The 17,387-nt window shown below is 36.1% G+C and overlaps 1 protein-coding gene across 1 annotated transcript; it reads left to right on the top strand.

Annotated features, from left to right (window-relative positions):
• Positions 1-281: 281 nt before the first annotated feature.
• Positions 282-10,908, top strand: LOC131198107 (vomeronasal type-2 receptor 26-like). Its single transcript, XM_058182615.1, has 6 exons — positions 282-484; positions 824-1,115; positions 3,113-3,973; positions 5,147-5,368; positions 7,729-7,855; positions 10,007-10,908. The coding sequence occupies exons 1-6, from the start codon at positions 282-284 to the stop codon at positions 10,906-10,908; spliced, it is 2,607 nt and encodes an 868-aa protein (XP_058038598.1).
• The last annotated feature ends 6,479 nt before the right edge of the window (positions 10,909-17,387 follow it).

Below are 17,387 nucleotides of genomic sequence, written 5' to 3' on the forward strand. Positions count from 1 at the left end.
CAAAGAGGGAACACAGTCAGTGAAATATTGGAGAAATCTAACATCTAGCATTAAAGGTAGGGAAGGGAATATATGTTTGTCAATATGACTTCCAGGATTCAATATTTGGAGTTTTAGATTGGCCAGAAGACTGTCTACTCATTTAATATTGTAATTATAGTAATTATAATTCATTCTACTTGAATGCTAATGAATCAACAGAGATTCTAATGGCTGCTTTGTAGATAAAAGATCTACAAAAAGAAGATTTTTCCATTGACTTCAGGATGTTGGTAGGAGTGATGCTTGTGTTAACTCTGCTTCCATACACAGCATACGAAGCTCTCACAGCAAAATGTAATGTCAGGTATCCAGAACACCCACTTCACAGTTATCGTCAATCTGGAGATCTCATCATTGGTGGCATCGCATCTCATGGGATCTTCCTCTCCTGTGTCAAAGATTTCATGAAGGAACCTCCACCAGCCATGCCTGAGGAACTTACGTAAGGAATTAATTTTAGTCTATGTGTGAATTTATGTTAATTAGAATGCCAGATGATGTTATAGGAAATTGAAGAAACTTTAGATTCTAGGCAGACGATGCAATTGTGTAGAAGGAAGGTGTTTAACTTTTAAAGACATTATATTTTATGATGATTGGAAATCTGAGGTAATATGAAAATATAAGAATTTGCGTATATAAATGTTACATTATTTTTAATATTATGCACTCCAAAGTAGTATACATCTTCTATGATCAACAATGATAAATATCATAAATGCTCCAAAAAGTTTCAGAACTGTAAAATATTATCTGATACAGATTGCAACACTCATTCTAGAATACTTCCCAAGAATTACCAACACATCCTGGCCTTGGCTTTTGCGGTAAAGCAGATAAATGAAAATCCTCAGATTTTACCAAATATCAGCTTGGGATTTCATATTTATGATAATTATTACAATGCAGAATGGACATATCATTCCACCATGCTTCTTATATATACATTAGAACAATTTTTCCCAAATTACAACTGTAACATGCAGAATAAGCTTGTTGCTGTGATTGGTGGACTGGATTCTCTTACTTCTCTTGATATGGCAATTGTTCTGGATACCTATAAGATTCCTCAGGTAAGATTTGCAATGAAGTTTAACACTTCTTTTTTATCATTTCTTTGATTTGGTGGCTCTACTTTTGGTCTTTAAGAATCTTAGAATCAGCTTACTTAATTATGGTAAGATATCCAAAGTTAGTTGCAAATTGATTCATGAATCTTACATGTAAAAAAATAATATTTAAATCTATATAATTAAGCTAAGAATACATTTTCCCACAAATCATATTTACTTAATACATATAATATGTTTGGTCTGATGAGAATGCCATAAAAGTATTTTCAAGGGATTTGACTTCTCAGATCTCTTCATAAGGCCAGATAGTCCTCGAGAATCCATGGAAGTCATGTGAATTAATGCCTGCTAAACTTGATGACAATTTAACTGTCTCTGAAAGCCATTGACCTAGGAGATTTCCTTTTGCTTCTTTGTGCAATGAGTCTGATCCACCAGGATACTACTTATGTTCGTGTGAGAAGAAACAATAATTTCAAAATTTTAAGAATACGTTATAAATACAACTTTTGTAATTTAGAATCAGCCAGACTTCACCTCCAAGGAAGCTGGAAATTGTTGTCTGTTCCAAGTAGGACATTCTGTTTAACAATGTTATCTTTTAATATTTTTATTATTTTTATTTGTTTTGTAGCCTGTAAGCACCCAGGGAGACAGGTAGCATAAAAAATAAATCATAAACAAATAAATAATCATTTTCAAAAAGCAAAGAATGGAAGATTAGTTTGTCATTTTAACTTTGGTTTGTGAAAAAGTAACAGAGAGCGCACATGTGCAATGAATATTAAAATGCTATATTAAGATATTAAGGATTTATATTAATTAGTTCAGTCTGCAAAATAATTTGTTAGTGAAGTAAAATATTCTTTAATGCATTAATTGTTTGATAGACAGACAGACAAATAGATATTATTGATATATCATTATAGATATAGGTATAGACCTACCTTCCACTGAGGACTTGTATATTGCACAAGTCAAAAAGAGTTCTGAAAATATTTACAGAAACCTCACATCCTGGACATAAACTGTTTCAACACCTACCGTCAAAACGACACTAGAGCATTGCACATCAGAACAACTAGACACAAGAACTTTTTTTTTCCTGAACACCTAAGTCTGCACAACTATTAATCTTCTCATCATTCCCATCACCCATCTCCTCACATTTATGACTATATGACTGTAACCTTGTTGCTAGTATTCTTACAATTTATATTGACTGTTTCCTAATATGATTTGATTGCTTGTTTGTTCCCTATGACTATCATTAAGTGTTGTACCTTATGATTCTTCCTGAATGTATCTTTTCTTTTATGTACACGGACAGCGTATGCACCAAGACAAATTCCTTGTGTGTCCAATCACACTTGGCCAATAAATAATTCTATTCTATTCTATTCTATTCTATTCTATTCTATTCTATTCTATTCTATTCTAGAGAGAGATATTTTTATTTAGTGTGTTATTGCTTATCTCATCAGATATGTTACAACTGACAATTGAAACAATATATTCAATTTATTCTTATAATATGGTTCTATTCTATTCTATTCTATTCTATTCTATTCTATTCTATTCTATTCTATTCTATTCTATTCTATTCTATTCTATTCTTTGTTGTTAGTTGTGAAGTCATGTCCGACCCATCGCGACCCCATGGACAACGTTCCTCCAGGCCTTCCTGTCCTCTACCATCCTCTGGAGTCCATTTAAACTCATGCCTACTGCTTCAATGAGTTCATCCAGCCACCTCGTTCTCTGTCGTCCCCTTCTTCTTTGCCCTTAATCTTTCCCAGCATTAGGCTATCTATTCTATTCTATTCTATAGAGAGAGATATTCTTACTTAATGTGTTATTGCCTATCTCATCTGATATGTTATAACTGACAGTTGAAACAATAAATTCAATTTATTCTTATAATATATTACTATAAACAGTGCAACTTAATGATAGATGTTGTAATTATTATTTTTTGTCTTCCTGGATGTCTTTAGCTCACCTATAGTCCCACTCCAGTGATGAAGGACAAATCTCCTGATCTTCCCTTCTACCAGATGGTTCCTAAGGAAGACCTTCAGTATGAAGGCATTCTGTCTCTGCTTCTATACTTCAAATGGATATGGATTGGAGTGGTGATTATGGAAACGGAGAGCGGAGAGAGATTTATACAAACAGTGATACCCATGTTTTCTCAGAAGGGCATTTGTTTTGCATTCATACAGAAAATCCCTGTTATAACTTTTATTACTAATATATCAGAAATACTGCATAAAGGGAGGAATATTTACAATACATTGACACATAGTAAGGCTACAGTGATACTTGCTTATGGTGAATCTAATTCCTTTGGATTTTTTAGATTTCTTTCCTATCAATCAGATGAAGCTATAGACAGTAAACATAGGAAATCTTTAGGAAAAGTATGGATCACCACAGCCCAAATGGAGATTGCATCCTTTGTATTTCAAAGAGATTGGGATTTAGACATCTTCCATGGAGCTGTAGCTTTCATGTTTCACTCCAGGGATGTATCTGGATTTCAGCAGTTTATAGAGAATCGAAACCCTTTCACTACAAAAGAAGATGGTTTTTTCAAAAACTTCTGGGAGCAGGTCTTTGGCTGTGTACTTCCAGATATACCGGATAAAATGGAGAAAAATCATTGCACTGGAGCTGAACAACTAGGGAGCCTCTTGTATCCCAATTTTGAAATGAGCATGTCTGGCCATAGCTACAGTGTGTACAATGCTGTTTTTACTATCGCCCATGCTTTACATGCTATGCAAATAGCTGGATTCAAACACAGGACAAAGATAGAGGGTCAACTGAAGCTACATAACCAACCATTTTGGCAGGTAATGTGCTTAAAATATTCTACAGTCCTAATTCCAGGTTCTCTTCACAATTATACAGTTTCCTTTACATTACATAGTATAATGTAATTTAGTTCAGTTGAAATATCTCTTCTAAAACGTATAATTCATGAAAAATAATTACATCTCATACCATCTCTAACACACACCAGAATAATGTATCTAATTTTGTGATATATTATTAGAATACTTGAAAGACAGCATGCTATTATCTATAGCTCATCCTTGTTTTTTAATTTGTTAATTAACTCCAGAAGAACTCCAAAAGTTATATTTGTCTGTATATAAGACAGCAGGAAGAACATTTTTAGAAGTAGAATCAGCCTTAAGTCATCCTTTCTATCTTTCTGTCTTTATCCATTCCCTCCCCCCCAAAAAAACCCTTCCTAGTGTCCTGAACAAATTGCTCAGAGACAATTGTAGAAGATGCCTCTTTTTGCACCCATTCCAACCTTTATAAAAAATCTGAAACCATGTTTTTAATCATTAGTGCCTCAATGCAAAATGAATTATAGTGGACAATATTTTTTTGAATGAAGGAGGAGTGTTGATGCTGCAGTTTAGCTATCTAAACAGATATTGCAATTTTGGCTCCCCATCTCTAAAGCTTTGGGTCCACATTATTTGACTGCAGGTGTACTGAAATGTTTGCCATGTCCTCTTTCAGCCATATAATAAACATTATTGACTTTTAGGAGCCTTGAATAAAACCAAAATGCAAGGAAACTAGGATTGGTTCTCAGTGATCAGAGAATGAGTGGGATTATAATAACAATGAGTGAGCATTTTAGGCATACATTTTCCCCTACTGTTTTATGAGGTAGGATACTTACATGAATTTGTACATGCTGCTACCAGTAGTTGATGGTATCGGTATCATATATGGTATCAGAGCAGAATTGTTTTGCAAGAGTCTCACAAACTCTCACAATTAACAACATTAACAAGAATAATTAAAATGAAGATTAACAGACAGGGAAGATAAATCCTTCAATTAATGAAAGAATGAAAATATTTCTAACTTAAATGAATAATTAAAGGACCAATGTTTATGTAAATGAAACCAGTCCTGGGACATTTTATCTGCACATGTATTTTGATCCACAATATATTTACATTAATCTTCCTTTTGTTTGTTATCTTTATAAAATTTAGCTCCATTCCTTTCTGAGACATGTTACATTTAACAACAGTCTTGGGGACAAGATAATCTTTGACCAAGATGAAAAGTTAGTGGATGGGTTTGATATAATCAATTTTATTCTTTCTGAAAACCAGTCAAAAGTGAAAATTGGAAGGATAGACCCTCAGTCTCCTGCACACCAAACATTCATCATTGACAAAGATGCCATAACATGGAACAGTTGGTTTAACCAGGTAGGTTGCAGGAACACACAATCTGGGGAATTTCTAATCTGAATAGGAGATTGAAATTGATTGTTAAGTAGGGCAATCATATCATTATTAGCTATGGCATTTTTGCATCTTAATTTTTTGATCAATCAATCAATCAATCAATCAATCATAATAAAGTTAGAAGGGACCTAGGAAGTCTTCTAGTCCAGGGGTCTCCAGCCTTGGTCCCTTTAAGACTTGTGGACTTCAACTCCCAGAGCAAAGCTGGCTGAGGAATTCTAGGAGTTGAAGTCCACAAGTCTTAAAGGGACCAAGGTTGGAGACCCCTGTTCTAGTCTATCTCTTTACTCAAGTAGGAGACCCTGAAACAATTTCAGACAAGTGACTATCCAGTCTCTTCTTAAAGCCCTCCAGTGGTGAAGCACCCACAATTTCTGAAGGCAAGCTGTTCCACTAGGTTAATTGTCCTCACTGTTAGGAAGTACTTCCTTAATTCCAGGTTGTTTCTCTCTTTGATTAGTTTCCATCCATTGTTTCTTTTTCCACCTGAATATCTTGTTTCTGTTATAATTTTTGAAAATTGGAAATATATAGGCTTTTGTTGTCTAATGTATTTTACTTAGCACACAAGTTACTTGGTTACTATATTTTGGAACAATAAAAAATACTTGGAAGAATAATTCATGATACTGATTAAGCAGCTCATTATTTGACAAACAAAGGTGTGTTATTCTGGTATGGACTTGAATGGTCATGAAAGCAAATATTGGGAAGTAAGCAGTTTTCTGATTTGCCTATTTTGGGGAACTGATTCCTGGTTGGGCAAGACCTTGGGTAGGTTGCTGATATTGTCCAGGGTAGGTAACTTGACTTTTTTAAATTTCAGACTTTCTTTTTTCTTGTTAATACTATTGAGATATAAAGCAGATCACTTTGCCTCTGAAAATGCCAGCCACATTAGTTAATGACTAAACGCTGCAGCCGGGGTAAAATGCTCCCAGTTCAGACCCGCTCACCCGATCCAGTAGCAATGGCAGCTGGTGGTTAGGAGAAAAAATCCCTGCCCCTGCCCTCTGCCCCTGCTGAGCTGCAACATCATCAGAGGGGGTTTTTTTAGCCGAAAAATGCTTTTAAAAGTGAAAAAAAAAGCCTTTGATGATCGCGCGGCTCAGCTGGGATCATCAGAACCCTTTAAAAGTTTTTTTTTTTTTAAAATAATCTCTTTGGCCAAAGAAGTTGTAAAAGAAAAGCATTTAAAAGGCTCCTCTGGCAATCCCAGCTGAGTTGCCTGATCGCCAAAACCTTTAAAAAACATGTTTTTTAAAAACAATCCTTTTAAGAGATTCTGGCAATCAGGCAATTTCAGCTGGGATCGTCAGAGGAGCCTTTTAAAATCTTTTTTTCCTCTGGCAATCCCAGCTGAGTTGCCTGATCATCACAGGCTTTTAAAATCATTTTTTACAACTTCTTACAACAGCCCCCACCCATGCCCACCCAATCGCCCCCTCCCCCACTTGCCTAATTGCAGCTTCTTTCGAGCTCGTTAAACCTTGCTTTGCTTCGGCTGCTGCAATCAGTTGCATCAGCTAGCAACTCAATCTGCCTGCTTCCAATTGGGTAAGTAAAGGGGGGGGGGAGCTTTAAAAATAGTTAATTGGGTTTTTTTAAGGAATTTTTTTTTTAGACAGCAATTTAAAGTTAAGGAAGTTTTAATTTTAGCTGCTTTTATCTAAAACAGGGGTCTCCAACCTTAGTAACTTTAAGGCTTGTGGACTTCAACTCCGAGAGTTCCTCAGCCAGCTTTGAACTCTGGGAGTTGAAGTCCACAAACCTAAAAGTTACTAAAGTTGGAGACCCAACTTTAAAGACACAAAATCTCACAAGGTGCATGTGGCATTTTGTGTGTGTGTGTGTGTGATAGTCAGTTGTATTGTGTGTGTGTATAAAGTGTGAAAGTTGGTTTTTGAGGTTTTTGTGTCTGTGTGAGGTTCCTGCTTGTTGTAGGGGCCATTTTGGGTGAAGTACAGCTGCTTTTACATTGTGTGTGAGTCAGTTGTATTGTGTTTTGTGTGTGTGTGTAAAGTGTGAAAGTTGGTTTTTAGTACCTCTTATTGTTTTTTATACTTTGTTTATTATTTTTATTATTTATTGTTATTGGCCACACCCACCAATTAAGCCACGCCCACAGAACCAGTAGGAAAAAAATTTAGATTTCACCCCTGGCTGCAGCCCAACATTTCCAAAAGCTTGTAACTTTGTTCAGTTTGAATATGACAGTATGCATTTATGTAACCATGCTAGAGAGAACAATCACAGCTCAGAATCAAAAGTACTGAAAAAAATATAGCTCTCTTTTATGTTGGCTTTGGTTCATAAATTAGACTGCTCCTGTTTCCCTATGTACACCTCGCTGTAATCCAGGTTCTAGGAAGCAAGTAATGGAAGGGTGGCCATTTTGCTGCTACTCTTGCATCTCATGTCCCAAAGGGAAGATTGCAGAAAAGGAGGGTAAGGATCATATTATTTTTCAGTTGCTTAGTTGTTTCCAAATCTTCATGAGCTGATGAATATCATTTTGTAAGAACTTCCGGCAAATAACTGACACTCGTGAAAATATTTGGATACAGCTTCTTCTGTGTCTCACTTGTTGATTATTATCAATTTTTTTCCAAAGGCCTACTTCAGAGATTCTTGCCTTCCTATTATGTGTCCAAATATTTTTCTTTATCTTTGTTCTTGCACTAGACTGAGCAGTCTGGTTTTACTTTTCTAATACTGAATATACGCTTTACAGTTCAAAGTTTTTTGAACATTTTTCTCCAGCACAACATTTCAAAGTCATACATTTTTGATTGTCCACCTTTTGAAGATTTTTCCTGCACTCAGTATTATCCTTAGCCTTTGAGTGGTTCCCCCATTTTTAAAAAATATTTTCAATGGATGAAAAAATAATCCTAATTACAAAACTATTTTATTTAAAATTCAGTCTCTCATGTATGTTAAAATTTCTTTTTTACTTTAAATATACAAAGTAAAGTAAATATACAAGTAAAGTAAATATACAAGTGAATCCTGCACTTTTTAAAAATATAATTTTATTTATATTTATCTTTAACGCCCGTGTTTATTGGACCGTGTATTATCTGGGTCAATATATTTTGCATACAATTCTGATAATTATATTACCATTTAAATATACATAATCATACTTTTCCAACTTCTAACATTTATGTATACATAGTAATCATAATATTTTCTATTATATTTCAGTATGCATAATATTATTTTCCCAATTTCTACTTTCCACTTCCTTTTTCTAACACTTATTAGAATAAAAGTATTTTAAAAAGTATTCTATGTCTCTCCATCATCTCTTTCCCTTTTGAGAACTTCAGCTCTTATTAGCTTTATTGTGAATCTGTCCTGCTTCTCCTCTGGTATCTGGTAACTCCATTTGTCATTTTTATTTAATCTAAATATTTCCACTGTAATCTCTAGAGTCCCCATCCTCAATTTCTCCATCATTTTTAAAGAATCTTTCTCATTATTCTCTTTTCTATTTTGAATTCTTAAAAATATTTTATTTGTTCCATATTCAAAACTATTGCTATTTCTTCTTTTTGTCTACTAGTATCATTTTTGGAATGATCTCTATTTTTTCCTCAACACTTTCTGTTTTCTCCTCTATTTTCTGACAATTTTTATTGTCATTTTTTATTTTCATTTGCTGAGATTTTTACTAATCTCACTGTATCTTACATCAGTTCAATCATCTCCTTATGACTCCTTGTTATATCTTTCTTAATGCATTGAAACATCTGCATTATTTCCTTATAGACTGAATTTGTTTTCTCCTGCTGAGACATTTTGTGCTGATCATTAATACACTAATCATTCCACCAAAATTTCAATATCCTAATTGGCCAGAAACACCAAACCCACCAGTATTAATAAAATTTACATGGTCCTGGAACTGTTCCTCAAACTGCCCTAAATTTATAATACTTAAAATTATCCAATTTGTACCCTCTGATTTTTCCAAATTTTAAGTCTTATTCAATTTTTCTTCTTTCTTCTTAGTATTCCAAATTGGCCCATGAATTTTCCCCAAATATCTTTAACCCACAAAGTCAGATATGCAATATTGCATCTTTTTTTTATAACTCTATTTAGGAGAGTATTCTTGGGAAGTTAAATAAATTGAAATTAGAAATAAAATGAAAGAAACATCTATCTGACTTCTACAAATTGAGAACCCTCAGGGTTCAAGAATTGAATATTTGGATTCAAGATAGATGGAATAATGTAAAATAATTCAACTGATATCCATCATAACTCATAAGCTAATGGCCACTAAGTCTAAAATTCAGATTATCATGAAGATCACTATCCAACACTGTAAGAATTTCTTTGTCCCTTTGCCACCATTCATATTTTTTTCCAGCCAGGATATAGAAGCTAAGATTCCATGAATTACTGTAAGATATTTTATTAAAAAATGTCAATATTTTAAATTTAATCATATATTGTGGGCTTTACTGTTCATATGCAAGGACTTATGCATGTTATCTGAGTTTATAAATATAGGTATCAATATAGTTATCAATGGTAGTAATTAAGTATAAATTTGATACTTAGACCAGACCCTTTCAATTACAGATTTGAATGAGTGCTATAACTGTACAGAAGAAAAGTATTCCAACAAAAACCAGGATTCATGTATTCCCAAGGACATAAGTTTCTTGTCTTATAAAGAGCCTTTGGGAATATGTTTAGCTTGTTTTTCTCTTTTCTGTTCCATAATCACAGTTCTCATACTAAGGATATTTCTGATGCACCACAACACTCCCATTGTCAAGGCTAGCAACCGGGATCTTACCTATATGCTCCTGGTAACTCTCCTGCTCTGCTTCCTTTGTGCATTACTATTCATCGGTCAACCAAACAAGGTGGCATGTATTCTTCGACAAACTACTTTCAGCATCATCTTCTCTGTGGCTATTTCCTGTGTGCTGGCCAAGACTGTGACTGTGGTCCTGGCTTTCAAGGCAACAAAGCCAGGAAGTGGGATAATGAAGTGGGTGGGCAAAAGATTGGGCTATACTTTTGTTTTATCAGGCTTCTTAATTCAGGTAGGTATTTGCACTATATGGTTGTCCATCTCTCCTCCTGTCCCAGATGCTGACCTGCACACAGAGGCTGAAAAAATTGTCCTACAGTGTAAAGAAGGATCCATGATTATTTTTTACTTTGCAAAGTGTTATATGGGCTTCTTGGCCATGATCAGTTTCCTAGTGGCTTTCTTTGCAAGGAAATTACCAGATACATTTAATGAAGCCAAGTTCATCACTTTCAGCATGTTGGTCTTCTGCAGTGTTTGGCTCTCCTTTGTCCCAACCTATCTGAGCACCAGGGGAAAATACATGGTGGCTGTGGAGATCTTCTCAATGTTAGCCTCAAGTGCTGGGCTGCTGATCTGTATCTTTTTTCCCAAATGCTATATTATTGTTCTGAGATCAGATTTAAACAACAGGCAGATAAAAAGACAGAAGAAGTGGTGAATGTTCCCAAGGAGGTAATTGTAATCTGCATTACAGATGAACTTGTTTGTTTATGTTGTTTTACAAGAGAAATTGTGCTGAATATTTTTCCTAGCATTTATATTGTTTAAGTTTTTAGTGGACCATATTTCTTTAGGAAGACTCTCATTTTGAAGATACCTGGAAAAATAAACAGCAGGTATCTTCAAACTTTCCCCTTCCCAAAATACCCTTTTCAATTCACAATAATATAAAGTTTTGGTAATAGTAATGATAATAAAATTCACAGAAAATATTTTATCACAATTTGTTATTTTATAGAGCTTTCATTAAAGGTGGTTTTACATTTCTGACCATTCACTTAACATTCAAAGTTATAATGTTAATAAAAAAATTGACTTATGACCAATCTTCACACTTCTGACGGCCACAACATCTCTCATGGTTACATATTCAAAATTTGGGCATTTGGATACCACCTGTATTTATGATAGTTGCAGTGTCTGGTGTCCCATGATTGTCATTTGTGACCTTCCTATCTTCCAGCAATAGCACTTAGCAATAGCACTTAGATTTATATATAGCTCCATAGTGCTTTATAGCACTTTTTGAGTGCTTTATACAGTGTCAGAATATTGTTCCCAACAATTTGGAATCTCATTTTACTGACCTCTGAAAGATGGAAGCTTGAATGAACCTTGAGCTGGTCAGGATCAAACTCCTGCCTAAGGGAAGAATTAGGCTGCAGTACTGCATTCCACCCATTGCACCACCACAGTGCAGTGTTAATGAGAAAAGCTGGGGTCACTTAATGACTACATGAGTCACTTAACAACCATGGTGATTTGTTTAATAAATGCAGCAAAATGATTGTAAAATTGAGCATGCCCACTTCACAATTGCTTTGCCTAGCAGCAGAATTTCCTGCTCCAACTGTGTTCATAAGTCAAGAAATACTTGCATTTAGATTGTCATTGTGTAGTATGGAAATAAAAAAAAATCAAATGAATCTTATATACTATACATCATATGTATTTTGCCAACCCAAACTATGAAATTTATTTAGAAGCTGTATCCTTATGCATGAATTAAATGAACCATATTTGATAAATATTAGCATAGATATTCTAAAGGTATCTTTAAAATTCTAATAATAAATAATGGTTTGTTTTTGTTTTGTAGCTGAATAGAATAACATGTACTGGAAAGCCAGCATTTTACAAGGCAATAATTTCCCAAATTTCTTAGGAAGTGAATTGAACTATTTAGACTGCTGGTTCTTTAATTAGCTTGCAACCTTTGTTTGTTTGCTTTGGTCTAAAATATGGAGAAATTTAAAGTAAAAGTACTCCCTTCTGTAAGGAGTAGAAAATATAGGGATTTTGGTCGTAATTATTGTTTTGGTCATAAGTATTGAAAGAAATCATTACATTGTAATGGGATGATGCCACTTTATAAGGGATTATCTGTACCATGAAACTATCACTTCTGTCCCAAAGATTCTCAGACCTTCACCAAGATAATGCAATTAGGAAAAGAAGAGGAGATTTTCAAAGAAACACTATATTGTTTTGAATATAGACTGGATCCAATAATTCTCTTTCAGAATGCCAATCCATGGTATTTCTTCTTTTGATTGGTGACCATTTATTGTCTACCAAATCACAAAAGAAATAGACTGTTGAGAAACGTTTTCATTCAGAATGGAGCCGATAATACAGGTTATTTTTTGTTGTGTGGGGGGGGGGAGCCAAATGGTACCTTTTCTGCTGTGTTATGATTGCAAATTGACTCTATCCTATAGGAAAATCTAGTTTTATTTATAGAATAGAATAGAATAGAATAGAATAGAATAGAATAGAATTTTTATTGGCCAAGTGTGATTGGACACACAAGGAATTTGTCTTGGTGCATATGCTCTCAGTGTACATAAAAGAAAAGATACGTTCATCAAGGTACAACATTTACAACACAATTGATGGTCAATATATCAATATAAATCATAAGGATTGCCAGCAACAAGTTATAGTCATAAGTGGAAAGAGATTGGTGATGGGAACTATGAAACGATTAATAGTAGTGCAGATTCAGTAAATAGTCTGACAGTGTTGAGGGAATTATTTGTTTAGCAGAGTGATGGCCTTCAGGAAAAAACTGTTCTTGTGTCTAGTTGTTCTGGTGTGCAGTGCTCTATAGCGTCGTTTTGAGGGTAGTAGTTGAAACAGTTTATGTCCAGGATGCAACGGATCTGCAAATATTTTCACTATTATGCTATTATGCTATTTTCACTATTATGCCATTATGCTATTATGGATGTTGTCAAGTAGACCAATTTTTCATCTACTATGCACTGCCAACTCTGTTAGTAGAATACTGGGATTTTCTATTTGACAAATGTTCACAACCTATTTTGCTCACTTTGAAAGACATAATAGACCTCATGGCATCTGTTCATTTACCAGAGAAAGTATGTGTATTTACAACCCATTGGCCACAATGATTTGCTATTTCTATTTCTTGTCATTCAGCATTTAAGCAATTTCTGAACTGTATACTGCAGCATCAGGAAACGTATTTTGTTAAGCCAAATTTTGTAATACTAGTAGAGACATCAATGACAAAAGTACATATGGGTTTGGAGCATCTTGGAGAATTTGGGAGGGTGATGGAGAAAACAATAAGAAAATTTGTGCTGTTTCCATCAATATGTTCTTGTGGAAGGAAGATAGTCTAAAAATAATGGGATAATTTTGAATATTTTAGAATATTATGAGATGCATCCAGAAAACAAATGGCAATGATATTTCTAGATGCTCAGAAAGCATTCGACAATGTGAATTGGCAATTTATGATTAATCAATTACAGATAATGGACTTTGGAGAGAGATTTACAAACATGATAAAAACAATTTATGATAAACAAATCGCAAAGATAATGATGAAATGAGAGATGACAGAGAGAATTAACATAGCAAAAGAAGACAAGGATGTCCGTTATCACCATTGTTATTTGTGTTGACCTCAGAAGTTTTAAATAGAAATATAAGATGGAAGGAAGAAAAAAAAGGGATGAAAATTAAAAAAGAAAAATATAAGCTACAACTCTTTGCAGATCATTTAGTGTTTATATTGGAGGAACCTCAAATAACAGGGCCTATATTATCAGAACAAATAGAAGATTATGGAGAGATAATAGGTTTAAAGATAAATAAAGAAAAACCAAAAATATTGGTGAAAAATATGACAGAAAATTAAAAAAGAGATTTAAATGAGAAACTAGCTATACAAATTGTGAAGAAAGTGAAATACTTAGGAATACAATTGACTTCAGGATGTGTAATGATAAAAGAAGATAACTACTATACCTTAAAAAAACAAATCGAGAAAGATTTGGAGAAATGGAAAAACTTGCAGTTATCATTCATGGGAAAAATCACAATTAAGATGAATATATTACCGAAACTATTGTTTTTATTTTAAACAATCTCAATAAAAGTTGAAAAGACCTATTTTCAACATCTCAATAAAATAATAAGAAAGTTTATATGGCAGGGGAGAAAAAGCAAGAATTAATATAAAAATGTTGCAGGATGTGAGACTACATGTAGGATTTGGATTGGCGAATTGAGAATTATATTATCAAGCAGCAGTATTGACTTGGATGAGAATTAAGAAACAGAAGATTAATAACTTTGGAAGGACGTGATTTACAATTGGGATGGCACACATTTTTATGGTCAGGTAGAAGTAAGATGCATGCATATTTTTATAAACACTATGTAAGAAATGCATTGTTTTGGCATGGGAGAGGGTCAGAGATAAATGCTATTTGAAAATACCAGTATGGTTATCAACAATGGAAGCACTAATACACCTAAATATTATTAATTTCAAAAATATGCTTAGATACAAAGATATACTAACAGATAAGAGGGAACTGAAAGGGAAACAAGAATAGAAGAACAAGGGATTGAGATGGATTGGTATACCCATACGCAAATACAAACAAGATATGAAAAAGATGCAAAATCATATGGTTTTTATTTAGAAATGACAGATCTGGATAGGATACTCACAGGAACAGATGATAAAATAATCAAAAAATATACAACTTCTTACTTGGTATTGAATTGGAAGAAGAAGAAGTAAAGGAAACAATGATAGCTTGGGCAAAAAAATTTGCATATTCAATTGAGCTAGACAAATGGCAATAGTTATGGGAAAGGAATTATAAATTATTCTAGGACTTACCTAGTGGCAATGAGGGAGGCGAGGTGTTCTTATGCCTCCACCCTCATTGCATCGGCAGATAACCGCCCGGCCACCCTGTTTCGGGTGACCCGCTCCCTCCTTCACCAGGAGGTGCGGGATGACCCTTTGCAGGGACGAGCCGAGGAGTTTAGTGGTTATCTATACGATAAAATTGCTCAACTCCGGGACGGTCTGGACCGAAATTGGGATGATCCAAGCGAGGGAGAGGAGACACGTCTTGTTGAGCCGGTTTGGGATGAGTTTGACCCTGTGGCTCCCGAGGACATGGACAGGTTGTTGGGGAGGCTTCACGCCACGACATGTTTACTGGACCCGTGTCCTTCCTGGCTGGTACTGGCCACTCAGGAGGTGACACGAGGCTGGCTCCAGAGGATTATCAACGCTTCTCTGTTGGAAGGGGTTTTCCCTGCCGCCTTGAAAGAGGCGGTGGTGAGACCCCTCCTCAAGAAGCCCTCCCTGGACCCAGCTATTTTGGGTAATTATCGTCCAGTCTCCAACCTTCGCTTCGTTGCGTTCCAGTCCGGCTTTCGACCCGGATACAGCACGGAGACAGCTTTGGTCGCATTGTTGGATGATCTCTGGCGGGACAGGGACAGGGGTTATTCCTCTGCCCTGGTCCTATTAGACCTCTCAGCGGCTTTTGATACCATCGACCATGGTATCTTGCTGCGCCGGTTGGGGGGATTGGGAGTGGGAGGCACCGTGTATCGGTGGTTCTCCTCCTATCTCTCTGACCGGTCGCAGACGGTGTTGACAGGGGGGCAGAGGTCGGCCGTGAGGTGCCTCACTTGTGGGGTCCCGCAGGGGTCGATTCTCTCACCCCTGCTGTTCAACATCTACATGAAGCCGTTGGGTGAGATCATCAGTGGCTTCGGGGTGAGATACCAACAGTACGCTGATGACACCCAGCTGTACTTTTCCACCCCGGGCCACCCCAATGAAGTTGTTGAAGTGCTGTCCCGGTGTTTGGAAGCCGTACGGGTCTGGATGGGGAGAAACAGGCTCAAGCTTAATCCCTCCAAGACGGAGTGGCTGTGGATGCCGGCATCCCGATTCAGTCAGCTGCAGCCGCGGCTGACTGTTGGAGGCGAGTTACTGGCCCCAAAGGACAGGGTGCGCAACTTAGGTGTCCTCCTGGATGATCGGCTGTCGTTTGAAGATCATTTGACGGCCGTCTCCAGGAGGGCCTTCCATCAGGTCCGCCTGGTTCGGCAGTTGCGCCCCTTCCTTGATCGGGATGCCTTGTGCACAGTCACTCATGCGCTCGTTACCTCTCGCTTGGATTATTGTAATGCTCTCTACATGGGGCTCCCCTTGAAGTGCACTCTGAGGCTTCAATTAGTCCAGAATGCAGCTGCGCGGGTGATAGAGGGAGCTACGCATAGCTCCCATGTAACACCGCTCCTGCGCAGACTGCACTGGCTACCTGTGGCCTTTCGAGTGCACTTTAAGGTGTTGGTTACGACCTTTAAAGCGCTCCATGGCTTAGGGCCTGGGTACCTACGGGACCGCCTGCTGTTACCACATGCCTCCCACCGACCCGTACGCTCTCACAGAGAGGGACTTCTCAGGGTGCCGTCCGCCAAACAATGTCGGCTGGCGGCCCCCAGGGGAAGGGCCTTCTCTGTGGGGGCTCCCACACTCTGGAACGAGCTTCCCCCGGGTTTACGCCAAATACCTGACCTTCGGACTTTCCGCCGCAAACTGAAGACACACCTTTTCTTCCGCGCGGGGCTGGCTTGAATTGAATTTTAATGTCAAATTTTTATCAATTTTAAATGGGGTTTTTAATGTATGGTAAATTTTAAATTTCCAGGCTAATTTAAATAAGTTTTTTAAATTGCATTTTAAATTGTACTTTGTATTGTTTGTTTTATTTTGCCTGAGTCCTTCGGGAGAAGGGCGGTATAAAAATCAAATAAATAATAAAAATAATAAATAATAATAATAAATGAACGATGTCCACTGCATATAAAGAGAACCAATATAAAATGTTTTATAGATGGCATGAAAAATTGGCAAAAATGTTTAAAGACAAATCAGCTAAATATTAGAAATGCCATCAGACACCAGGATTGTACTATGATATGTGGTAGACATGTCCAGAAGTGAGAAATTATTGGATTAGAATTAAAACATGGTTAGAAGAAATGCTTGAACAACTTATTGATTTAAAACCTGAGCTGTTCCTATTGGGTATCCTTCCAGAGAAAATTATCAAAGAAAAG

The sequence above is a fragment of the Ahaetulla prasina genome, chromosome 4, assembly GCF_028640845.1.
Source record: "Ahaetulla prasina isolate Xishuangbanna chromosome 4, ASM2864084v1, whole genome shotgun sequence".
NCBI lineage: Eukaryota > Metazoa > Chordata > Lepidosauria > Squamata > Colubridae > Ahaetulla > Ahaetulla prasina.